The 27,054-nt window shown below is 40.0% G+C and overlaps 1 protein-coding gene across 1 annotated transcript in view; it reads right to left on the bottom strand.

The window, feature by feature from the left end:
- C5H1orf87 (chromosome 5 C1orf87 homolog) overlaps positions 1-27,054 on the bottom strand; it is an 85,773-nt gene that overhangs the window by 51,414 nt on the left and 7,305 nt on the right. Inside the window, exon 2 of the mRNA XM_062190089.1 lies at positions 5,606-5,816. Within this exon, the coding sequence (XP_062046073.1) occupies positions 5,606-5,816 (211 nt within the window). The remainder of the gene's footprint in view (positions 1-5,605; positions 5,817-27,054) is intronic.

Genomic DNA, 27,054 nt, shown 5'->3' on the forward strand with positions numbered 1-27,054 from the left:
GGCCAGAACTGGGCTGATTTGAAGCTAGAAGCCAGGAGCTTCTTCTGGGTCTCCCACATGGGTGCAGGGGTCCAAGCACTTGGGTCATCTTCTACTGCTTTCCCAGGCCATTGACAGAGAGCTGGATTGGAGGAGGATTAGCTGGGACTTGAAATGGTGCCTATATGGGATGCTGGTGCCACAGGCAGAGACTTAGCCTACTATGCCACCGTGCAGGCCCTAAGAGATTTTACATGTTAATCTTATTATCTGAAGAGATTAAACAGTTTTACCTCTTCTTTTGTAAATATTGTGTCTGTAATTTCTTTCTCTGGCTTAATTGCCTTGGCTGATATCTCCAGTATAAACTAAAAGTCAGTGGAGAGCGTGAGTACTCTTGACTTCTTCCAGACTGTAATGGGAAAGCCTCGAGGGTCTCACCATTAAACTAATGGTAGCTTTGGTATATTGGAAACAAAAAAGTCCAGGCCAAAATTCTCTTCAGAGGCCTTACAGACTTTGGAAAGAGAAAGACAAACAAATATCCTATTTTAATAGTACCATGACATTCACTATAGTATAATATTTACTATAACATATTCACATAGATTAGAAAAGAATATGATTAGGAGTTGGTTAAACCAAGAGAATTCCACACCAAAGTAACAGCATAAGCAATGGATAGGAGGTGAAAGATAATAGAATTTTATTAATGAAAGTAGCCAGAAGGGAGAGAGAAAGAGTCCATAGGGTTGAGCTGGAATAGATAGTAAGTCAAGGAGTTGGAGTTTTATACAAACCCATGGGAATTTGACAACAGGTTTTAAGTGTTTTAAGAAGAGCTACACTTCATCTGTGACTTTGAAATTTCTCCTGGAGGGGTCAGCACTGTGGTGTAATGGGTATAGCTGCTGCCTGCAGCCCTGGCATCCCACAAGGGTGCCAGTTTGAGTACTGGCTGCTCCACTTCCCATCCAGCTCTCTGCTATGGCCTGGGCTAGCAGTAGAAGGTGGCCCAAGTCCTTGGACCCTTGGACCCACAGACCCGCATGGGAGACCTGGAAGAAGCTCCTGGCTCCTGGCTTTGAACTGGCCCAGCTCTGGTGGTTGCAGCCATCTGGGGGTAAACCAGAAGGTGGAAGATTTCTCTCTGTCTCTCTCCCTGCCCCCTTCTCTGTAACTCTGACTTTCAAATAAATAAATCTTAAAAAAAGAAGAAATTGCTCCTGGAATATATTGCCACACTAGAGTCTTGATTGGACATATGGTTTGTTTTGGCCAATCAGATGTTAATGGAGACACAAAGACTAAAATACATCTGTGTAGCTGAGTCTGCCCTCTTGAAACGTTTCTGTCTTTTATGAGAATAACATAGTGTGACGGGCCCACTGGATTCAGAACAATAAGACAAACACAGACTTGAACCAAATCCACATTTTGGAGCCACCTGAGATAAATAAGAGATGTCTTAGCTCACATCTCTATTTGTGACCATACATGGTTATCATAAACCACTGAATATTTTAGTGATTTCTTACACAGCAGTTCTCATTACAATAGCTGACCAATACAGGTATGTATAGGAAAGCGACAAGCAAGTTAATGTGAAGACAATTAAAATATCTCTGGTGAGATAATGGTAGTCTGACTAGGTAATGCAGGGGAAACCAAAGTAAGAGGGCATTCTGAGAGACCCAAAGGAGGCAGAGTGTAATGGACTCAGTGATTGGTTTGTTGTAAATATTAGAAAGAGAGGGGTGGAAAGCATGCCCAAGTTTCTTCCTGGTCCTACTGGGGGTCTGCTGGGACCATCATGTGAGAACCAGACCACAATCAAAGGTTCTGCTTTGAACATGTTGAATCTGAGCTGTGCGTGAACAACCAACAAAGTAGAAATGACCTTGACATATGTCTATTCATCTGTCAGCTAGGGATATCAACATAAGCTTCCACCTGCCTCACAGGGATATTGTGAAGAAAGAATAAGAAAAATCACACAAAAGGGCTTTGAAAAGAACATCCTACCAGTCAACTGTGATGATGATTAAAATTAAAGAACTAACACTTTCATTTACATGCTGCCAGATGCAAAAGGCACACTCCAATTTTATTTTTGAAACTGTGATACTGTGCCTGTTGCTCATCACACATATTTCTCTTATTTATTTATTTTTTTTTGAATGAAGACAGAGCTGGTGTTTCTGAGTAACAATATAAACTGAAATAGCACATTCAAAGACTTACCCAAAAGGAGTAGAATTTGAAGGAAAAATATCCTAGGGCTGGTGGGCAGTAGAGCCCAGGTCTTTTCTTTTGAGGCTTTGGACAAATCATTTAAGATCTTTGGATCTCTCACTCTTCCTTTGTGTAATGAAGATTTGTGCTTGTTGATTTCTAAGACATCTTACTCTTCTCATATACATAGAACCAGGGATTGTCTTTACATTTTCAGCTTTGCTTATCTCCTACCAACGCTTCAAACTTCATCTGTCATTTGGAAAAGAGCTTCACACTTGCCTGTCTTTACCCAGGCTAGTTAGCTCAGTGTTTATCAGTAACTTCTCTCTTGGAGCCAATTCAGAGGATCCAGATTGCCTGTTAGGTCCCAGGCAGGAGAGCTGATTTTCATCTATGTGTGAGTGATAAGGATCTAGAAGGAATTCTGATTGGTTTGCTTCTGTAATTGCGCAGGATTCCATTTACCACTTCATGAAGGTGGTAATGAGGGTCTCTGTAACAAGCAACTGTGGCGGCCATCTGGCAGGCCAGCACCACACTCCTGCTCAGCAGACAGAACCAATTAGTCGGTCCTCACGCCTCCCACAAAGCCTTCCTGTGTTTGGTGGCTGTGTGTTAGCCCCACTGAGCTTCCCACAAAAAACTCTGTTGAATTCTGGGAGGGGAGGGGCCAAATCATCTCCCTCTGGTTCCACAGAGCTAGCAATTAATCCATCTCATGGAGGTCCAGGGGCAGTGTACGTTATGACTGTTTGACCCATTCTAATGAGGGACAGAGACCATGTCAGGAAAGGGCAGCTGGACATATTAGGATTTCTGTTTATAAGAGAAAACTAGAAATGGCTTCAATGGCCACAAGGCATTGGTAAATGAATCAGGAAACCTCTGTATCAAGGAACCTTACAGTTTGGTGATTTAAGGATCCAGAGCCACGACTAGAATTGTGGCTTTGCGCTTTTCAGCCTTATGACCTTGGCAAGGCACTTGATCTCTTTGTTTCTCAAAGAAGCATGAACTAAAGATACTAAGAATTTCTACTTCACTGAGTGTATGGGAATAGTAAATTAGTTAATATATATAAAGAACTTAGAATAGTCCTGGCACACAGTAAATGTTATCTGTTAGTTCTGAATATAACTCTCATAGAGCCATTAAAGAGATGTGTCTGATGAATTTTTTATGCCAGTTTTTGACATGAAGTGAACTGAGCAGTATAACAAAGACTAGACTAGATGTATCAGGATTCTCATTCTATACCTCTGCGTGGAAAAAAGAAAGAAAAGAGACAGGTAGCTAATAATTTTCTTTGGCTTCGCTGTTATTTATATTCTCCTAAGTTCCTCAAACTTTCTATAAGATTATGTAATTTTATAATTAGATCAGCTAAAAGTTTAAGTAAAAATAAAATACCTGGGCAAATATTTTATCTGTACTTTAACTTCTTGGAGTCTCAGTTTTATCATCTACACTGTGATAGTATAAATAACTGTCACCTCCCTCACAGGATTAATCCCAAAAGCAAAGAATAAAATTTATCTGAAAAGAGTCAATAACAAAGCATTTTTACTACTATAAAATTATTACTGAGGTCATCCTTGGGATCAACACCACCAACATATATAAATACCAGAGTCAAAACCAGGGTAAAAACTCAGAGGTCCTTAGAAATTCATAACAGATTATTTCACCTTTGCAGATTCATCATTTCCTGTTCCAAGCAAGTCCTAAATTCAGGGATGCATCATAGAAAAGAACACATTAGGGGCCGGTGCTGTGGCTCAGTGGGTTAACGCCCTGGCCTGAAGTGCCGGCATCCCATATGGGTGCCAGTTCTAGTCCCAGCTGATCCTCTTCTGATCCAGCTCTCTGCTATGGCCTGGGAAAGCAGTAGAAGATGGCCCAAGTCCTTGGGCCTCCGCACCCCTGTGGGAGACCAGGAAGAAGCTCCTGGCTCCTGGCTTCAGATCAGCACAGCTCCAGCCATTGAAGTCAACTGGGGAGTGAACCATCGGATAGAAGACCTCTCTCTTTCTGCCTCTCCTCTTTCTGTGTAACTCTGACTTTCAAATAAATAAATAAATCTTTGAAAAAAAATAAAAGAACTAATTAACTAGAAACTAAGAGGCCAGTTTCTGCCTGGGCTGTATAATTAACGTTTTGAGAAAATCAGTTTTATAAATGAATTTTAGTGATTATATCTTGAAGAATATAGCCTGAATCCCATTGGTGGGCTGTAAACCACTCCAAAATTATAATGCTTTGTGTGTTCTTACAGGCAAAAGATCAGAGACCCATAGGCATTCATTTTCTCATGTGACTAAAGATGAACTATTACCTCAGTGATTTAGAAATGACTATTAAAACTATAAACTAAAATAGTTATGTTACAGTTTACTGCACACTCTAATCAGTATTCTACTAAAATATCTGGCTGTCACTTAATGCTGGCAGCCTTGCAAAACTCCTACTCTATGTATCTGTTTAATTGCAATTTCAGCAATTTTTGGAAATGGTGCTTTGTTATCAATGAATCATTAGTTTTGTCCTGATTTAGATCCGGCTTTCAATTGCTGCTATACTTGCTTTTTAATTACAAATTACTAATCATTTAGATTCATCATTATCAAGTCAGCTTGTTATGGATTGTTTGGTTGATTGTTAACAGAATGCAGTGATATATGTTTCTATCAAGACAATTTTGAGCCTCTCATTTTTTGATATTTAGACATGATTCCTTTGGGTTTGGAAAATATAAATTATCTGACCTGGTATGTGAAAGCAAACAGTCCCTTCCTCTCTAATACGTTCCAATTTTGCATATACAGTGACATATCTCTTACTGAGTGCCACTGAGTTAACCACAGAGAACACAGACCATCTTGACTAGTGGCCAACAAAGAGGAAAATCTCAAATGACCTTGATAATCATTTTTAGAGTGAAAAAATTGACTCTAATTTCCATCTCATGCACAAGTGTGTATTTGTGTCAACCTGATTTTTATCTATATATATATATATATATATATATTTTGACAGGCAGAGTGGATAGTGAGAGAGAGAGACAGAGAGAAGGGTCTTCCTTCTTGATGTTGGTTCACCCACCAATGGTCGCTACGGCTGGCTGATCTGAAGTCAGGAGCCAGGTGCTTCTCCTGGTCTCCCATGCGGGTGTAGGGCCCAAGGACTTGGGCCATCCTCCACTGCCTTCCCAGGCCATAGCAGAGAGCTGGCCTGGAAGAAGGGCAACTGGGATAGAATCCAGCGCCCCAACTGGGACTAGAACCCGGTGTGCCGGCGCCGCAAGGCGGAGGATTAGCCTGTTAAGCCACGGCGCCAGCTTAACAGGCTAGTAATACCACGAAAAGCTTTGGTATTCCTTGTTACTCACTTTGCCATCCAGGAATCCACTGCAGTGTGCCACTGTCTGCAGTTTCTCATTATCCTCTAGGTGAGTACTTTCCTCCACGCAATTTGGGTTGGAATTGGTTTGTTGATCAGTGAGATTCGACTGAGCTCCGGGTTCTCTGCTCATCTGCTTCACATTAGCAGTCCTGAGTTCCTGTGGTGTTGCTTGTTCTTTCAAGTTCACATTCTCCTTGCTGGGAAGAAAGAGTTTGACACTTTGTTACTCACAGCGTAGGCTCCTCATGCACTAGGCTGGCATAACAAATGGCAGGTATTAGTCTGGTTGTATAAACAGTGGTCCCTCAAAGTGTTGGAATGCAGATGCAAACACTGGGTATTTATCTATGGATCACTCACCATAGAAAGACCATGTTATGATCTCAGCTTTATTCTTTTCCCTTCCTTCTTTCTCATACTTGTAAAGATAATCTACCCATTTGCTCCAAACCCATTACTGTAAGTAATGAACAGTGTCAAAATGAAGCCCTAAAGGTAATCTCATTTCTTTTTTTTTTTTCTCACAATTCATGTATGTACTTTTATTGAATTTGTTAATGTTACAGAGTTCTTGCACTGTGAAACCATGCCTGAGAATCCAAAGAAATGGTACCATGGACAGCCTCATCCACCCAACCATACAGTAATGAAAACCTGATTCATGAGCACTTTGATAAATTTATAATGAGTTGGAATTTAAATCTGCTGCAGGTCTTTACATTTCTAAGACAGTAAATAAAACCTCCACATAGGTAATCTCATTTCTTAGTTATAAGTCTAACAAGCATTCTTGACCTTTGCAATTAGAAGATCCAGAGGTTTTGTAGCTCTAGATCTCCTCTGTGTCTTTTATCAATTGTCTCACCTTGAGACTTCAGTTTCTCTTGTAGCCCTGCATCAACATTACACAGAGGAGAAAGAAATAAAATCTGTAGGAAGTGATTCAAAGAAATAAAAAAAGCTAATAAAAAAGTCCAACATGGTTTAATAACTAAAGAACTGCAAATCAAAACAATAATATCATTATTTAAACATTGAAAAATTTTTTGAAAATAAGAAATTCAAACATTAATGGCCACAGAAACAGGTATAATCTGTTTTTTTAAAAAAATATTTATTCCATGTACTTGAAATGCAGAGTTTTAGAGAGAGAGAGAGAGGTCTTACATTTGCTGGTCTATTCCCCAAATGGCCTTATTAGCCAGGGCTGGGCCAGGCGGAAGCCAGAAGCCAAGAGCCTCTTCTGAGTCTCCCACACAGGTGCAGGGGACCAAACACTTGGGTCATCTTATGCTGCTTTCTCTGGCACATTAGCAGGGAGCTGGATCAGAGGTAGAACTGCTGAGACTTGAACTGGCACCCATATGGGATGCCAATGTCACAAGAGGTAACCCTATACCCCATGCTGGCTCCCAAAACAGGTATAATTCTTACAGTAAGTGATCTGACAAAACCTCTTAACAAACAGGAGCTTAAAACTCTTTGATTTTTTTGTACTAGATCAAGTTCCACGTGTATTAGGGAAAATATGCAAAAGAAAAAATTTTAAAACTAAATATTTGGTAGTAGGTATGTATTGAATATTTTGTTCTATGTTCATATTATGGAAGGCATAGAGATGTTAAAATAGTTATGAGTAATTGTAATGACAAGTAAATATTCAGTTTTTAAAAAATGAAAATGATTATTTTAATTATGCAAAATATATGTCTATAATGTGTGTACATATTAAAACAAGAAAAAATATTACAGAAATCAACATATCCAGGTGGCAAAATCCAGGGCATTCCATCTCATTCCATCATTATTCTAAATTTTCTACAGGAAAGCTACTATTTTGTAATCAGAAAATAAGAAATTTCAAATAGGTATGCATTGTACCTGGAAGGTATTTTGTAAATTTTGGCGGTTACTTAGCAGAAGGCATTCATTTTAAACTATTTAATGCAATCTGAGCATGAAACAATTGCTCCCGCCACAATCCTTGTTTGTCAGAGTGAGGGAAACTATGGGCGATGGTTTGAATGTGTGTGTGGTTTTTACAGTCGTTTTCTTGATAGTGGTAGCACAAGAAGAGACAGTCATGGGAAAGAACTTGATGGATACCCACATTTACAGAGGGCAGAAAAGCCTTCAGAGTAGATTAGAAGAAATTTCCAATAAGGTAGGAGAAAAATATGAACGGTGGGCTCTTGGCAACAAAGCACAGAGACTGCTTCCAGAGAAGGGGCGTGGTTATCAGTAACATGCAGCTGAGAGGGGTTCGAGTTTGAAAATGGTCCACTGGCTTTAGCCATAGGATGTCATCAGGATCGTGGTGAGGGAACTTTCAATGGGGTAATGGTGGGAGGTGCTACACTGACATGGGCAGTAGAAAGAAGTGGAACAAAAAACTCTAGACAAGACCCACAAAGCCCTTTGTGATAACATTTTTGTGTAAGGGAAGAGAGAGAAGGTGTGGTGACTGGAATGGAATGTGGGGTTTAAATGAGGATTTTGTTATCATCATGTTTAAAGATGCTGAGGACTATGTTGAAATTCCAGTCTTGAAAAACAAGCTGAGCTGGGGAAGAAGAAACTGTCATTGGTGAAGTAAGTTGAAAGCTGGTAGAGCTATTTGAGAGGTAAAGTTACAGAGACAGGGAGAGACAGAGAGAGAGGTCTTTCATCCACTGGTTCACTCCTCAATTGGCCAAAACAGCAGGAGCTGGGCCAATCCAAAGGCAGGAGCAAGGAGCTTCTTCCAGGTCTCGCACTCAGGTGCAGGGGCCCAGACACTTGGATCATCTTCCACTGCTTTCCCAGGTCATAGCAGAGAGCTGGATCGGAAGAGTAGCAGTGGGGACTTGAACTGGTGCCTATATGGAATACTGACACTACAGGCAGAGGCTTAGCCTACTGTGTCACAGCACCAGCCCCAAGATCATAGATTTTTGTAGCATCAGCCTGAGAGGGTGGATGGTCTTCTTTAGGAGTGTCCTGTAGTACTCATGGAGATGCAAAGGAGGCAGACAGTAGGGCTCACACAGTCTGGGGCTTTGCCTGCCAAGTGGAGCTGAAGAACAAAAGTGCTATGTGGGAACATCAGCAGGAGCGTGTATATTTGGCAAGTGTTCTTGCATGGGGAGAAGATTTGTATATTCCTTGACTTCAAGAAGCTCGCATTTCCTTTCATTATCTAAAAATAATATAAACAGTAAAGTTAGCAACTGGTATAAACTTAATTCTAGAAGCTTGGATATTGGTTTGTTTTGTGGGAGGTATAGAGTTCAGATGGAAACATGAGGGGGCTTCTGGGACACTGGTACTAAGTGGTTTCTTAATCTGGGTATTTGTTGCGTGGGTGTAGCATGTTTGTGAGAAGTTCAGTGAGCGGTAGACTTACAATATGTGCACTTTTATGTAAACTAGATAGTTTTCTATAAAGTATTAAATTGGCATAAAATTTGCATAAATCATATGAAACATACTTAGTTGGCATATAAATAAATGTTAGCTGAGTCAGTACTGTTTGGAGTTTATAAGAAAGAGAAATAATGATGGTTTGCAATGGTTTCCAACATAATTGTATTTGTGAACATTTAACTCCATGACATGCCCTTTGTATACCTCAGTTTATTTATTCCTCAGGGCAATCCTATCAACAGGTCCTCATGTTATTTTCATCTTAAGACAAAGAAATCAAAGTTCAGAAAGTTTGTGTGTTTTGTGCAATTCTACATGGCTTTTCAGTAGTGGACTCAGAATTTCAATCTAAGTCTAGTGGATTGTATAACCTCAGATTCTACTGCCAGTACAGTCTGGGTAGGATGCAGGGGATTATCTGAGGAGCTGGCTAGCAGGGAGGGCAGGATTGGAAGGTGTCAACAGTCATGGCACAGACAGCCAGTTGCTCTGGATGAAGGCAAGGGAGATGTATGATTTTTCCTTTAATCACCTACAAAATCCTTTTGTGGGCAGTGTTGGTGTAGAATTGCCCAAGAAATGTAGACCATATCTGCCCATCTTTGAAAACAGTCACAGAAGATATAAAACCAAAAATAGTCTGTTAAATCTGTTTCAAGTAAGAACTGTTTTTTTTTTCTTATAAAAATACATAGCACTTTAAAAATTATGAAAATGACTCTCCAGCTGAGACATGGCATGTGTCTGTGGTTAGCACAAACAATTCGTCAACACACATTTGCCATCATGTGGTTCACAAAAGCAGTTCTTTCTTCTAGGCTTGTTTGCTCACTACCTACAGGACTGAAAATAGAAGTTTGCCATTTCAAAAGAACAGGGGTGGGGAGAAATGCCATCAATGGTGTTTTGGAATCAAGACACAGCCAGTTTCTACATCCTTACTTCTGACCTCAGCTGCTGCTCCCAGAGATGCCATGAGTTCAGTGATATCCAGGAACTAGAGCAATTAGGGAGGATTACTGCATTGCTGAATGATAGCTAAATGAGGAGAAAGCTGTCCAATTGTTCCCTCTTTCACACTGGGTTCTTCCTGCAAACCAGCTCATCTACCACAGCTCAGGGTTAGAAAGAAACATTGAAAGGGTGTCTTAGTAGCATCCTCTGCCCAAAGCAATGTCGGAATCCTCCACTGGACCCACCTCCCATGCAACTCCTCCTCACCAATTCTCACATTTTATTTGGATTCTACCCTGCAGAGAACATAAAATTTCAAATGGAGGACCCAGGGGGCTCAGCAAAAGGTCACCAGATGCCATCTTAAAGGTCTGCCAGCATTGGCAGGGATGCAACACGACCACTTTCCAACTGTGCACCAGCTAATAGGCCCCAAACCCTCTGGAGAAGACAATCCATGCAATGAATGGGAATCTAATTTCAGTAAATGAGAAAGTGTTCTTATTTGGAAGTCATAAGCACTCATCAACACAACCAGACTTCTTTTAAAAAGACAATAAAAAGATAAAACAGGAAAGAGAAGGGGAATACAGCTGAAAGTCCCACTGAACTCCACAGGGAAGCTGAAATGTGAAGCCTAATGTTAGTGTGACAAAGTGGAAGGTTTTTTTTTTTTTTTAATGCCATGAAGCCATAACATGTATTGTTATAGAAAATTGATCTTTAGAAAGATCTTTAATGTAAAGTCAACTCCTAAATCTGTGCCCAAATCAATTTCTTCATTGCAGTTTTGCTAGCTAACATTTTCCATATGCCTAATGTGTTAGTCACTGCACACAAATTCACATAAATTCCTTCATGCTATCATAGTAAACTGCAAAGTTGCTATTATTACCATTATTGTACAGTAGAGAAAATGAGTGATCAAAGGGGATAAGTAGATTTCTCAAAGTCCCCTTGCTAGTAAATACATTTCCAGCTCTGGAAGAAGAGTTGTAGAAGAGTTGTAGGGCTCCAAGCTTATGTTCCTTGCTTTCACATCTATTATAGGCGAATTGTCTGTCCTGAAACAAGATTCCAATCTTGTTTCTTCTTTTGAAATGTTAGTATAGATTTAATGAAAACTAACATATAAAAGGCATGTAGTCCATCCTCCAACCTAGTATCTCTATCAAACAACTAAATGGGCATTCAGGGTTGATTTTATACCTTTCAGAGACAGGGACTTTATACATTCCCAAAATAGCTCATGTGTTTATTTGTAACATTGAGTGAAACCCTGACATCAGTGAAAAGAATCAAAGTTTGCTTTTCATGATGTTTGCACTGTACTATTTTACAAAATCAAACTGGTTTCTCAATTTAGAGTGATTCAGCCCCTTCCCCCAAACAGTAACTAATTTAATCAGCAATTGTTTCCTGGTATGATTTACTTTTATGTTATAAAGACTGATAACCCAACATACCTCCTGCCTATACCCTTTTCTTCACTTACATTCAATTCTATAGCCATCAATACATTTGCACTACAGAGGTTTTCTTCCCTTTGACTTGTCTTTCAGCTATGTACAAAGTACTTCAAAACTACATGGAAAAATGGAATTAAAAGATGTTTTTATTTTGGTGTGAAAAAATTTTGAAAAACTCATCTAGCTTTTTTTTTTAATGTGCATTTCCCATGAACTTTTTGAAGACTCCATGTATTACTGCAGTCAAAAAACAAAATTAATAGCAATTTAGCTCAAAGATATTAATTAGGTTTATTTTGTGCTAGACAACACCTCATAAAATAAAGCAGAATAAGTATCCTGATGGGGTGTGTAGAAGAAGTTAGTTTAATAGACAGGAAAGAGCTGGAAACAGTAGAAATTGTAAAAGAAAACCAGATTGGTGATCTCAATGTTAAATTTTGTATCGCTGGCACCATGGTATAGTGGGTAAAGCTGCTGCCTGCAGTGCTGGCATCCCATCTGGGTGCCAGTTTGATTCCTGGCTGCTCCACTTCCGGTCCAGCTCTTTGCTATGGCCTGGGAAAGCAGTGGAAGATGGCCCAAGTCCTTGGGCCCCTGCACCCATGTGGGAGACCTGGAGGAAGCTCCTGGCTCCTGGCACAGCTCCAGCCATTGTGGCCATCTGAGGAGTGAACCAGTGGAGGGAAAAACTCTCTCTCTCTCTCTCTCTAATTCTGCCTTTCAAATAAATAAATAAATCTTTAAAAAATTCCTATCAGCTAAAGAACATATAACATTCAAACAGACTCCAGGTAAACTAGCATAAGAACCCCTCTTTCTAAAACCTCTTTGTGGCTCAACTGTAGCTAAAAGGGTTTTTGACATTGACACCTGGTCCTCAGTTGCTTCTCTCCAAGCAGGCAAGCAGATCACACTAGCAAGGAGGACAGGTCCATCCTGGTGATGAGGACAAACCAAATTAAGCTACAGGAGGTGTTTTCAGAAAAAGATTTTGACCTCAAGAGGACATATAAAAACTGTCCAGATCAAGATGTAGTTGTTATCAGCTGGCATTGTAGCACAGCAGGTTAAGCTGCTGCATCCAAAGCAGGCATCCCATATGAGTGCTGGTTCTGGTCCCAATTGCTTCATCTCCGATCCAGTTCCCTGTTAGTGAACTTGGGAAAGCAGCAGAAGATGGCCCAAGTACTTGGGTACCTGCCGCCTGGATGGAGACCTGGATGGAGTTCCAAGTTCCTGGTTTTAGTTGAACCCAGCCCTGGCCATTTTGGTCATTTGGGGAGTGAGCTTGCAGATGGAAGATCTCTCTCTCAAGCCAAGACTCTGTGGCAAAAAAATCCGACACAAAGGATCTTTGTGAGACCTCAGTGGAAAGAAGGGGCCATCAAAGAAGGATGTACTTTTCTCTGAAGGGAGCAGAGAACATCCACTTTGCTTATGGCCATGTCCAAATACTGATGGAGTCTATGGTCACAAAAGGCATGGCAAGAGCCTCAGGTGATCACTGATGTCATAAATAAGAGTGTTAATTGTTAAAGGAACAACAGAAGTCACTGTATACTTACTCCCCGTGTAGGACCTCTGTCTTTAATGAGTTGTACCATGAGAATTAACTGAAAATCTTGTTCTCAAACTGTATTCTATATGTTGTGTGTGTGTGTGTGGGGGGTACAAACTGTTGAAATCTGTGCTTAACATGGTATTGGTCCTCTGTATTTAAAATCAAACCAAAAATGAACCATAATGAAGACGGGGATGGGAGAGGAAGAGGGAGATGGGATGACAGTCGGGGTTGGGGAGTGAGTAGGGGGAAAAAAAACACTATATTCTTAAAGCTGCACCTATGAAAAATGCATGCATTAAATAAAAACTTAAAAAAAGAGAAAAGATCTCTCTCTCTCTCCCTGTAATTTTGCTTTTCAAATAAATAAGTAAATCTTTAAAAACTGATAGAGTCGCTGGTGTCAACCTTAAGCAAAAATAGATACATCTCAGAGGTTATGAAGAAAGGGTTCCTATGCATGATTTCCTGAAACCACTATCACAAAAGACTGCCAGAACTGCAGCTATACACAGGATCACCATTTCAAAAGAGAAAAGTTGACCAAATATGATGCCTTGTATTCTTACAGCACTGCACTGGGGGTTCCAGACCTGAGAAAACCCTGTAACCTCTCGGCGCACAAGAGGCAAGGATTAGTACAAAGAATATGGACTCAAAATTTGGGCATAATGAAATATCCAGTGGTAAACTCTTCAAAGAATCTTGATATTGTCACCTGAGGCTGGCTGACATGCCTGAGAATGGTACAATCACCAACCATATATACATGGAGACAGAGAAATTCACTTTTGTTGAGCCCTCCACAGTACAAACAGAAAAGGGAAATTATTGACTTATTTCCCTGCTCCTGGAGGTCTAATACCAAGCCATTATTAAATAACCTAAATGTAACTCTAAAAACTTTATCATCTATAAATACAGCTACCTTGCTCCCACAACCCTCTGGAGGGAGTTATATGTGACTGATTCTAGATTATTGAATGAGTATATTTCAGCAGGCCAAACCTGACTGATGTCCCCTCAGAAACTCCGTATCTGCAATTCTTCATGGATAGAAGTATCTTCATGGACAAGGGAAATTAAAAGGCTGGAAATGCAATGGTAACTCATCACAAGATTTTGGAAGCCGAAGTGTTGCCACCAGATTCTTTGGCCCAAGAGACTGAACTCAGAATTCTCACCTGTGCCATAAGCCTTGGAAGAGGCAGGAGAGTAAACATTTATACTAACTCTAAGTATGCTTTTTCTGCATTACATGTCAACAGAGCTACTTGGATGGAAAGGAATGTTGACATCAGGAGAAAAAGACATGAAGCAGGCTCAAGAGATTTTAAAGTCAGCAGAAGCAGCAGCCACCAAAGCAGTATCCCAGATATCAAAAATCAGACTGTAAGCTTTCTCAAGGAAATTAGGTCTGACCATGCCTCAAAGTAGCAGGCCAAACTAAAAGCCCTTAGTGATGGCACATATTCAAAATTCAGACTGGACCCATTTTAAGTCAGACTATTTCCCAAAGAACTTAAACTGTCTTGGGAGTAGAGTTTGGATTCCTGACTAGTAAATGGCCAATGGATAATTTTGGTGCCTGAGCCCCTGATGAAGATTATAATTAAGTTTATATATTAGAGCACTCACTATGATTTGGATGCACCCCTACAATGGTTCAAAAGTCCATAATTGGCCCAAACATGCAGAAGGCCAAATAGAAAGTCATAAAAATGTGCATGAGCTATGCTAAAAACAATCCTAAGAGAGGCCCACCATATAACAAGGTGGAAATGCAAGTTAGTGGAGAGAGTTCAGGGGAAAGGCTGGCAAGTAGACTCTACCGTAAGACTGGCAAATAGACATTGTAATGTCAAAAGCAAGAGGAAACTCTAAATGTCTATTGGTAGGAACTTTCACTGGGTGGGCTGAGGTTTACTCTTGGCACTTGGAGAAGGCATTAGAAATGTTAAAATTTTGTTGAAGGAAATCATCCCCCAATTTGGACACCCTTCTCTATTCAAAGTGATAATGGGAATGTCTTCATTGCTAGTGTTATATAAATAGTATACAAATATCTAGGAAGTAAATGGAATTTACATGCCTCTTGGAGACCTCTATCAACTGAGAAGACTGAAAGAGGAACTATAGCTAAAAGGTGCCAGGGCAACAACTCGACTTGAGATAAAGATTTGCTGATGGCATTGCTTAGAATCCCAGAATCCCAGTGGCTCCTTGAAACAGGTTCCAATCAAATCCTTTATGTGAAACATTCCTCTGTTCTTGTGCCTAGATGAACAAACTCATTTAAAAATGGAAAGAACTAGACATGACTTTTCAAATATATGCATTCCATTCATTTGCTTCTGCTTCAGCCTACTGGCATCCCTCTCCATCCTTTAAAACTGGAATACCTGGTACTCCTCAAAACTTGGAAAGAGACCCAGCCTGAGTGCCAACTTTCACTCTGGTGGGTTGGTCATTTAGATCCTGACCAGGGGTCACATGTGACTTGCTTATCTGTTAGATTTGCAGGGGTCAGGTGTTGGAACAATTACACTTACGTGAAGGCAGTACCAGATCCAACTGTAGGCTCACAAGCCCCTGCCTGCTGGACTTAGAGAAAAGAGAACTTCCCAGAGATCAATGATGCTGTGAGCCAGGACCCAGACTGAAGTTGAAACTAAAGAACATAAGAGGTGACACAAGACAATTGTTAAATCAACAATGGGAATCACTGTGCACTTACTTCCCATGTAGGATCTCTGTCCTTAATGTGTTATACTAGGAAAATTAATGGTAAAACTACTACTCAAACAGTACTTTACACTTTGTGTGTCTGTGTGGGTGCAAACTGTTGAAATATTTACTTAGTATATACTAACTAAATTTATGAAAAACCCATGGCCAACATCCTATTAAATTAAATGGGGAAAAGTTGGAAGCATTTCCACTGAGATCTGGTACCAGACAGGGATGCCCACTCTCACCACTGCTATTCAATATAGTTCTCGAAGTTTTAGCCAGAGCTGTTAGGCAAGAAAAATAAATTAAAGGGATACAAATTGGGAAGGAAGAAGTCAAACTACCCCTCTTTGCAGATGATATGATTCTTTATTTAGGGGATCCAAAGAACTCTGCTAAGAGACTATTGGAATTCATAGAAGAGTTTGGCAAAGTAGCAGGATATAAAATCAATGCACAAAAATCAACAGCCTTTGTATACACAGGAAATGACACGGCTGAGGAAGAACTTCTAAGATCAATCCCATTCACAATAGCTACATAAACAAATACCTTGGAATAAACTTAACCAAGGACGTTAAAGATCTCTACAATGAAAATTACAAAATCTTAAAGAAAGAAATAGAAGAAGGCCAGCGCCCCGGCTCAATAGGCTAATCCTCCGCCTTGCGGCACTGGCACACTGGGTTCTAGTCCCGGTCGGGGTGCCGGATTCTGTCCCGGTTGCCCCTATTCCAGGCCAGCTCTCTGCTGTGGCCCAGGAGGGCAGTGGAGGATGGCCCAAGTGCTTGGGCCCTGCACCCCATGGGAGACCAGGGGAAGCACCTGGCTCCTGCCTTCGGATCAGCGTGATGCGCCAGCCGCGGTGGCCATTGGAGGATGAACCAACAGCTAAGGAAGACCTTTCTCTCTGTCTCTCTCTCTCTCACTGTCCACTCTGCCTGTCAAAAAAAAGAAAGAAAGAAAGAAATAGAAGAGGATACCAAAAAATGGAAAAATATTCCATACTCGTGGATTGGAAGAATCAATATCATCAAAATGTCCATTCTCCCAAAAGCAATTCATAGATTCAATGTGATACCAATCAAGGTACCAAAGACATTCTTCTCAGATCTGCAAAAAATGATATTGAAATTCATATGGAGACACAGGAGACCTTGAATAGCTAAAGCAATCTTGTACAAAAAAAAAGCCGGAGGCATCACAATACCAAATTTCAGGACATACTACAGGGCAGTTGTTATCAAAACAGCATGGTACTGGTACAGAAACAGATGGATAGACCCAATGGAACAGAATAGAAACACCAGAAATCAGTCCAAACATCTACAGCCAACTTATATTTGATCAAGGATCCAAAACCAATCCCTGGAGTAAGGACAGTCTATTCAATAAATGGTGCTGGGAAAATTGGATTTCCATGTGCAGAAGTATACTAAGTTGATCTTCTTATATAAAGATAATTAAAAATGAATCTAAATGAAGAATGGGATGGGAGAGGGAGTAGGAGATGGGATGGTTTGTGGGTCGAAGGGTGGTTATGGGGGGTAAAAACTGCTATAATCCAAAAGTTGTACTTTCAAAATTTATATTTATTAAATAAAAGTTAAAAAAAGACTCAAAATGATGGTCCTAATTATGCTAATCTGTGGAATTTCACAAATGTTAATGTTCTTGCCTTAATTATAGGTGGTGGTGGGAGGGTGTAACAGACATTTTCCTAGATTGGGTCCAGCAAAACATACAGATTACATAAGTCTCATGCTGGATTTGCAGGATACTGCCTTGACTCAGCACCTCAGGCTTAACCTGGTGGGTGTCCCCCTTACAAGGAAAGATCTGAGCAATGAATCTACAGTATTGATTCAAGATCTTCAAATCAACAACCCTTCACTATGGTATGTATCTCAAGATGATATCACTTTAGGACCTACCAGCAATACCCTTGGGTGTCCAGGACATAATAAGTACTTCTTCTTGGTTGATATTTGTGTTGAAGCTCAAGAAGTAGCCATACCCCAGCTGGAGTATTGAGAACTGCATGTTCCTAAGGTGCTACCCAATAATTTCCAAATATGGGTCCCACTCTAATGGGAATGGAGAACACAATCTATTCTTTTATCTCTCTCTCTTTTTTAAAGATATATTTGTTTATTTGAAATGCAAAGTTATAGGAGGACATAGAAGACTTCTATCAGCTGGTTCACTCAGCAAATGTCCTCAATGCCCGGGGCTGGGCCAGGCCAAAGCCAGAACTCAGGAACTCCCTCTGGATCTCCCACATAGGTGGCAGGAACCCAAGTACTTGGGCCATCTTTCCCTGCTTTCCTAGGTGCCTTAGCGGGGACCAGGATGAGAACCAGCACTATATGGCATGCAAAGATTGTATGTTGTGATTTAACTTGCTGTGCCCCAACACTAGCCCTGGAAAACATATTCGTAAGAGAACAAACTGCACCTGAGAAATGGGGTGGATTCCTGCGCATCACTGTCCACACATTATGGTTCTGCAGGCCCATGATTCATTTCTGACTGACCAGGAGCACAGGCCAGGAACAGTAGCCAGTTTCCAATGGAAGCCAATGGCTATGTAACATCAGTCAGTTGCCTTGGCTTCCCCTGGGATGGAGAGGAAGATGCACTTTGGGTTCAAGGAAGATGGCTGAAGAATATATAAAACGTTGCTAACTTTACAAACCTGCTCCACCTGTAGACCAGCTTTGTCTTCCCTTGAGATGCTTACTTACTCTACATCTTTGTCAACAGATAGGGCTGGGTCATGTGATTTGGCACATTGAAACGCTAACAAATTACACTCAGTGTGCCTTAAGTGACAGTGCCAAATACGGAAGTCTTTCTAGTGAGGAAGGCAGTCTTCCAAAACCAAGTGGCTTTGGAAGTTCTCATGGCCTCCCAAGGGGGAACTTATGTCCTCATTAAGACAGAATGTTGTGTGTACATCCCTGACAGCTCTGGGAACATTTCCCTAGCTCTCCAGGATATGCATATCCAGCTTAATGCTATGTCTGACCTCACCTTGAGCCTAATCAATGGCTGGGACTGGAAAAACTGCTAATTGGCAAAAACTGCTTATCTTTGTGGTTTGTGTTTTAGGTGTAGGAATATTAGTATGTTGATGCTTTTATTGTTGCTGTGGAATGGTGATGCACCTGCAAGATAAAATTATGCAGAAAATACCTGGGCCAAATCCTAGTGTGATGCAGAGAATCTCTTCAGTTAAACCTGAGACTAGAAATTTTATTGAAAAGAATGCCTACAGCTGCCTCTCCGCCAATCCTGAGAGTTCCTGCTATACCCCGTTTCATCTGGAAGTAGCTAGAATGGTTGCCCTACCTATATGTTTTATGATTAAAGAGTTACAAGAAATTGAAACCAAGCTTCTGCTCCTAATGGCTGTGACACAGATGTTATCAGGTCCCAATTACTCCCCCTCAGATGGCAGTTCATCTGTCTTCACTTTGTTGATTACAAGTCAACTCCTTGCTAAAGATCAGCTCACTAAATTAAGGGAGTGGTACAGGATCAGGTCTGCCTTGCATGACCCTGAATCATGAAGACTCAGAATTCAATGATCACCTCAACAGTTAACATTCTAATGCTAGACTCGACTCTATTCTGAGAGATGTTCACAGTAACTCCAGGCCATGATCAAAACCAGTTATACCCAATGTAGTTGATGACCCACCAAGAGCAGAGCCAAGTTTGCCATTACAAAAGGACACGGGCCCTCCAATCCCTGATCAATCAAAGGAAGGCCAACAGCACTGTGAACCAACACGAGAGCCTCACCCAAGCTGATCATGCACTGCCCAATCTCAACTTTAACCTGTATGATTCAGCGCCCTAAATTGCTCGGAGCATCTGGGAATTGAATGATAGCTGCCCGTCTCTCCACTGAATGCACTGTAAAATAACTCCCTACTGTCTTCTACCATGCCTTTGTCAGTTATTGACTTGCTACATGTTGGGTGGTAAACTCAGGTTTTCATGGATTCTAAAACAAGATGAATAAGTATTAAAATGCACTCTAATAAAGCAGGAATGTTTTAAATAACATCCTGAAAGGTTACTCAGGTTACAGAAAACAAAACCCAAAATATGACAGTAATATGATGTCCGTGGGTGGATTGCTTCCAGTAGCTCTGCAGATTGTACCTTCTGAATCTTTGAGTCAACTCCATAAGCTTGAAACTTAATGTTTTTTTGTTCCCGCATTGCATTCTCTCCTATTTTGTTTCTGTAAGCCTAAGCAAAATGATTGTGCCACTGCCTGGCCTCCTCATCAGCTGCAATATAATGTGGGTATCTTACATATCAATACTTAATGTCTCTTCAACAACACTTAAATATCTATGTCCAGGTAATGTTTCATTACATGGATTATACAGAAGTATACTTAATTAGTCTTATAATGTTGAATATTTACTTTGTTTCCATATTTTTATTAATTTAAGTATTGCCGCTAAACTATATAATTTTTGCCCCTAGATTTTCACCATTGTTCTCCACTCCAGGAAGCTGACCAGTGTGGACTCTACCAATAGCTCCTAAGTCCTCTTATTGTGGTTAATTTTACCCAACAGGTAACCCTGCAGGAGGTGTTTCCCTTAGACAGCAGTTCCATGTGTCTCTTGACCAAAGGCCACTACTTTTCCCAATGTGACCAATGCTACAGCATACTTCTTCCATTAGTTTCAGTAACATTTCCCTTCTTTTACCTCATCAGAGTCACTGCTGGTATCAGTGTTGAAATTGATCTCACACAGTTTTTATACTATATCTTGCTGTTCTCTTCATGTCAGCATACATCTTTGTAATTAATGTTTTCATGACTAAAGCTTCCTTAAATCATCTTAATTTGAGCAAGGGATCTGCTTCCTCTTGGGACCCAGACTTATGCACTCTTGTGTAAATCTTTGAAGCCATTACATCCATTCACGATTATTTCCACAGAATTGAATTACAGATACATGCAAAGTGCATACACTGTCTGTCAAAGCTTTTGGTAAATATATAAGGGTAACTCAAAAAGTTCAAAGAAGAATGGGATAAAAAATAATTTTTTTGTGCAACAAAATTTGAAATCCCTGCATATTTTCTTTACAACATGCATTTTCCATGAACTTTTTGAAGTCTTCTTGTACTTTAAAAAAGGTAGCATGAGAATATTCTTTTTCTAAACTTTCTAAACCCTGTCAACCCTAATTATTTCCTTTATAAACACATTCCTAATTTGATTTGTGAAAAAGCATATCTCACTGCTGTTTAAAATTCTTTTACTATTTCTTTTATTCAACATACATTGAATCCCACCCTCATACACGTGTCTATTGTTTATTTTTATTTCTTCTTTTGTCAGTTGCCTGTTCAGGTCAATTGTAAATCTTTGAAATTGGATTGCTCACTTTTTTTTTTCCCTACTGATTGTAGGGTTAACTTTTTTCTGTCATGGGTGTTGTAAATAGTGTTTTGTTTTTCACTTTGGCTTTTTATTAGTTTTCTGAAATATGGAATTTCAAATAGTAAACAATGTTGACTTCACAGTCTCAATTACTGAGCACTGATTTTCTAAATAAAGCATCATTTGGCATTCACTTGTGAATTTCTGAAAATGTCAATTACAGTCTCTGATATCTGCTCTGATATTATTGTTCAGTTTTAAGGAGAGTCTGAATTCATACACATTAAGATATGAAATTTTTATGGTAAGAAAAGCAATAAACGAAAAGAAGGTATTATGGTCAATTGCTTCTCAAAAATATAATAAGTACAGTATTTGAATTTTTAAACAGAGTTTAACCAGCATTTATTTAGTGACTATAACTGGCCATTGCTACCATCTCTTGTCTCAATTACTGGATTATCTCTCAGAATGATCTTTCTCTTTTCATTCCTATCTATGACTCAGCAACCAGAACCATTCTTTTTTTTTAACTTTTATTTAATGAATATAAATTTCCAGTGTACAGCTTATGGATTACAATGGCTTCCCCCTCCTAGAACTTCCCTCCCACCCGCAACCCTCCCCTCTCCCGCTCCTTCTCCCCTTCCATTTGCATCAAGATTCATTTTCAATTCTCTTTATATACAGAAGATCAATTTAGTATAAAGATTTCAACAGTTTTCACCCACATAGAAACACAAAGTGAAGCATACTATTTGAGTACTAGTTATAGCATCAAATCAAAATGTACAGCACATTAAGGACAGAGATCCCACATGAGGAGCAAGTGCACAGTGGCTCCTGTTGTTGACCAACAAATTGACACTCTAGTTTATGGCGCCAGTAACCACCCTAGGCTGTCGTCATGAGTTGCCAAGGCTATGGAAGCCTTCCAAGTTTGCCGACTCTGATCATATTTAGACAAGGTCATAAAAGACAGAGTGAGGATAGTAACCAATGATCCTAAGAGTGGCATTTACCAGGTTTGAACAATTATACAGCATTAAGTGGGGAAGAGGACCATCAATACACACAGGTTGGGAGTAGAGCCATTGGTGGTAGAGTAGAGGTTATGATTACAAAGGAATGAGGCCCAAGTGTGCTAGACAGGGTCTAGAACAAAGGACAGAGTCATTATTAGAGGAGCTAAGAAAGGTGCTGTCTAAGCTACAATTAAGTTTTCTGATTGAGAGGCAAATAGAACCTGATAGAAGGGGCTTGATAATAATCTGGTGGGCTTTAGGCCTTGTAAATTCAGAGGCCCAGACCTATCTATCTCTTCACTTGGGGTATATCCTAAGGGAGGTGTGAACCTCCTAGGGGAAGGCACTCTGTTGACTTTCATTACTTGGCTGGCCTGGGAGGAGAGCTGGCCAGGTAAAGGCAGGTGGCATCTCTAACAAGAAATTTACAGTTCTGCCTGCAATGTTGCTGACCCTACTTAACCATACCCTCAGCTGCAGTGGTCACTTTGGAAGTTGGGCTGCGTGAAGGGCTTTTCAGCTTAGAGCCAATAAGATCTGTGGCTCTGACCTGGGCATCCTTTGACTCCAGGGCAGGTCCATTTCCAGTGATCCAACTCTTGGCAGAGCTGCCAGTGCTCTTCACAAGTTGACTTCTGCTGAAGCCCAGGCTTACCACATTGAAAGCCACTGCAGTGGACTGGCCTGTTGGGTCTCCTTGAGGGCAGATCACTGTACAGATCAGCCATCCATAGGCCTGCCACCCATTGCTTCTGATGCCGAGCTTTCTTTTCCTCCTGGTTTGTGTTAAAGCAGACCAGAGGATGCAAGTCAAGGGAGTGCCCGTGTCCCATCTCTAACCTTCGGTGGCCTGAACTACAAGTCTATAGTCACAGGCATGTTCTGTAGTAGCTTTTCTAAGGTAGACAATGCCCATGAGGAAAATTATATTCTCACTTTAAAACTTTCTTTCCCTTTGGTCTGAAAGGGAGGTTTTTTCTACTTACTGTATACTTTGCTGTAGGCGAAGTGAATCAAGCTATGAGATTATTATTTAAGTTCTTATTTTGGCTATGCTATTGCAGAAAAATGTTAGCCATCTCTTTTATAAGGTCTAAAGATTAAATTGTGTGTCCTACAGATTCCTTCATAATAGAATTAGTTTCCTACCTTGAAGAGAATAGAGAAATGAAAGAACAAGTTGGGCTTAGAATAGAGAAATGAGGGAGCAAGTCCTAGATTGCTTGCTGACAATAGCAATATCACATGAATACTTAGCAAAGAGTTTCAGCCATTAGATAACAACGTAAGAAAACATTTACCAGAAGGTCCAATGCCTTCTATAAATTTTAAGAATTATGTATTTGAAAACACCTCTGAAATATCTAACATGGTGTAGTTTGTTTAGCCAGTAAACTTAAGCACAACCATATAAAATGTTTTTAGTTTCTTTCTACCAACAAGTTTAAAACATATGATACACAGATTCAGGTCCCACAAATTAAAATGTATCTTTGATTGATTTTAGCAGCTTAAATTTATGGACAATCTTATCTATAAGCCATTTAAAATAAAACTCTTAATAAAATTTCCCCATGTGGACATACAATATGTACGCACATATAACATAGCATAATAGACCAATTTAGCAATTTTAATAATAGCTTTTAAAATCTTTAACTCTTTTTGTAGATTGCCAATTGATTTGAATTGCTTTTTGTTTTTAGTAACCTCAGTTAACCATACTTTCTTTCAGTTGGTACTGTTAATACATTATTGGCTTCATCTGTTTACAGAGCCATCCCAAAGTACTGAATACAATAAAAGTGGCTGGAAAAAGTCCATAGGAACCTATAGGAGGACAGCTAAACCCAGAACCAACAACGCTTTAGTTTTATGGGCAGCAAATCATATATGACTGTGGATGACAAAAGACTTTAAGTCTCCATGTTTAAAATTATAAACTCATCAACCAACAAGAGGCACTTGCTTACTTCACAGTATTTTTGAAAGCACCTGCAGGATTTTACAAGTATTTAACCTTTTAGGCCTCTGGGGCTTTCTCATTAAGATAACTATCATGTCTAGTAACACAAGATCATTAGACTTTTTAATTCTCAAACATTTCTATTAATAGCATTTTCCATTATAGAAACTTAAAGTTTGGTACCACATCACATCTTGACAGTACTTCTAATATACTCCAAATAGCCTGATTAGTTGGTGTCTCTATAAGATGAGAGACATAGGTCCTTCGATTTTTTCAGTTGGGCCCAAACTGGAAAAACCAAAGTCCAGGATTTACTGGAAATTTTAGAGACCAGATTGTTTGAAACTTTGATTTTTTGAATGCCTGTCAAGAATGCCAAGAAGGCTCAAAATCCAAAATATCTGGTTGAAATAAGATTCCTTAAAATCATGACATAACATAGACCAAATTTGATCATTGTTACAAGGTGATTATTGAAATCTTTGAAAATAAGCACATATTTAAATAACCCATAGCTCTTAATAAAAATTCAGCTGTTTTTGAACAATTAGAATTTAACAGACATCAAGAGAACATAATAGATTACTTTGACACATTGCTTTAACAGAGCATCAGAGTTTAATTCTATGTCAAAGAGAAATTGAGCTTCCTGTGATCTTTTGCTCTGAGGTTTCCTTCCTTTACCTTCTTTCATATTGGTGACCATGTTTCTGTGTTTCTGTGTGTAACACATCTTCAAGCATCTTTTGCAGGGCAGGATGAGTGCAACAAATTCTTTCAGTTTCTGTTTGTTATGAAAAGTCTTAATTTCACCTTCATTCACAAATGAGAGCTTTGCAGGATATAATATTCTGGGCTGGCAGTTTTTCTCTCTTAGTACCTGGGCTATGTCTCGCCATTCCCTTCTAGCTTGTAGGGTTTCTGATGAGAAGTCTGCTGTGAGTCTAATTGGAGATCCTCTAAGAGTGATCTGACGTTTCTCTCTTGCACCTTTTAGGATCTTCTCTTTATGTTTCACTGTGGTGAGTTTGATTACGATGTGTCGTGGTGAGGATCTCTTTTGGTCATGTTTATTAGGGGTTCTATAAGCTTCCTGTACTAAGATGCCTCTGTCCTTCTCCAAACCTGGGAAATTTTCTGCTAGTATCTCACTGAAAATGCCTTCTAATCGTTTCTTTCTCTCCATGCCTTCAGGAACTCCTAGAACCCGAATGTTGTTTTTTTTTAATAGTATCCTATAGTATCCTGTAGATTCCCAAGAATATTTTTTAGATTTCTAATTTCTTCTTCTTTTCTTTGGTTTGCCTGTTTCCTTTCCTGTTCTCTGTCTTCTAAGTCTGATATTCTCTCTTCTGCTTCGTCCATTCTGTTTTTAAGGCTCTCTAATGTGTTTGTCATTTGATCTATTGAATTCTTCATTTCATTATGATTTCTCGTCACTACCACAGTTTCTTGTTCCACTAGATGTTTCATTTCATTTTGATTCCTCCTTAATATTTCATTTTCACGAGAGAGATTTTCTATCTTGTCCATTAAGGATTTCTGTAGTTCAAGAACTTGTTTTTGAGAACTTCTTAATGTTCTTATCAATTTTTTGAGATCCGCGTCTTACATTTCTTTGATCTCATCATCTTCATAATCTTGAATTGGGGTGTCTTTTTCATTTGGGGGCGTCATGGTGTCTTCCTTGTTCTTGTTACCTCGGTTTTTCCGTTTGTTGTTTGGCATGTTGGAGATATTTGGTTTCTTCACTATGGTGTTTTTTCTTGTTACACTATGGCTCTATATTAAGTGGACTGTCTGCTTTTGGTGGAGCCTTAGAGGCTTGAGATGAGTGTGGACTGAGAGCTGTGTTTGGTTCCTCAGGGTTGAGGGTGTGTCAAAGATGACACTCCCAGGTTAGGTGTGGTAAATCTCTCTTTCTTTCTTTTTTTGATTCAAAAGGGAAGTAATTCCGCACAGCTGAATGTAATTGGAGGTAGTTAGCAGGCGAATGATATACCCACAGGAGCCAGAGATCGGAAGCTCTTTCCCAAGGACCACACAGGGAATCTCTGCTGCCCTAGGTGTGGGCTCCAATTCTGCAGTCTCTCACTGGGTTGCCAAGTTAGATGCTAATCTCCTGTTATTTCACCCCTCCCCCCAGAGTCAGGTTTTTCTGCTAGGCTCAGGGCCGGTGCAGACCTGAGGTCGCCCTGCTTATGACGTATGTCCAAAATGGCGCCTGTTCTTTGTCTTGCTCGCTTTTGAGGGGTGAGCGGAGAGAGAAAAACTTGTGTCCGTATCGGTCACTTTTTTTTTTTTTTCCTCTCTCTCTTCTAGTTAGCCTGGTGAACTTTTCCCCACGGAGTTTCAAGCCTCATTCCCTCTAGTCTCCTCTTTCCGCTTTCCCACTGGTGTCTTGGGCTGTTGAGGTTCGGCTCACCTCGCGTTCCAGGGGTGGTGTGTTGATTCTGCCGCTGGTGTCCCGAACTTGGGCTCCCACGCTCTCCACGCAGGTCCACTGTGAATCACTAGTTCCAGAAGAGTTTCCTCTGCTGTTTCTTCCCCTACTCTTCCTTGACCCTGCAGTATCTCCACTTTTGTTAACCTGTCTCTCCACCGGACTAATAGTGTGCTCCCTTCCTATTCCGCCATCTTGCCGCCTCTAATGATCCAGAACCATTCTTTAGAAAGCATAAATACAATGTTATCCACTTCTCTCAATTCTCCAGTGGATTCCCATCTTAGTAGAACAAATTCAAAGTACCTTCCTTGGCCAAACTGTTCACAGTCTGAGCCCTACTCGTTCGTCTCTGTGGCCTCATATTTTTTATGAGGTAAGCATATGTTAACCTTGTCCATGCAGTTTACTTGGACTGTAGGTGGTCCACTTAGGTGACATTTGTTTGTAG

The sequence above is a fragment of the Lepus europaeus genome, chromosome 5 (genome assembly GCF_033115175.1).
Source record: "Lepus europaeus isolate LE1 chromosome 5, mLepTim1.pri, whole genome shotgun sequence".
In the NCBI taxonomy this organism is placed as follows: Eukaryota; Metazoa; Chordata; class Mammalia; order Lagomorpha; family Leporidae; genus Lepus; species Lepus europaeus.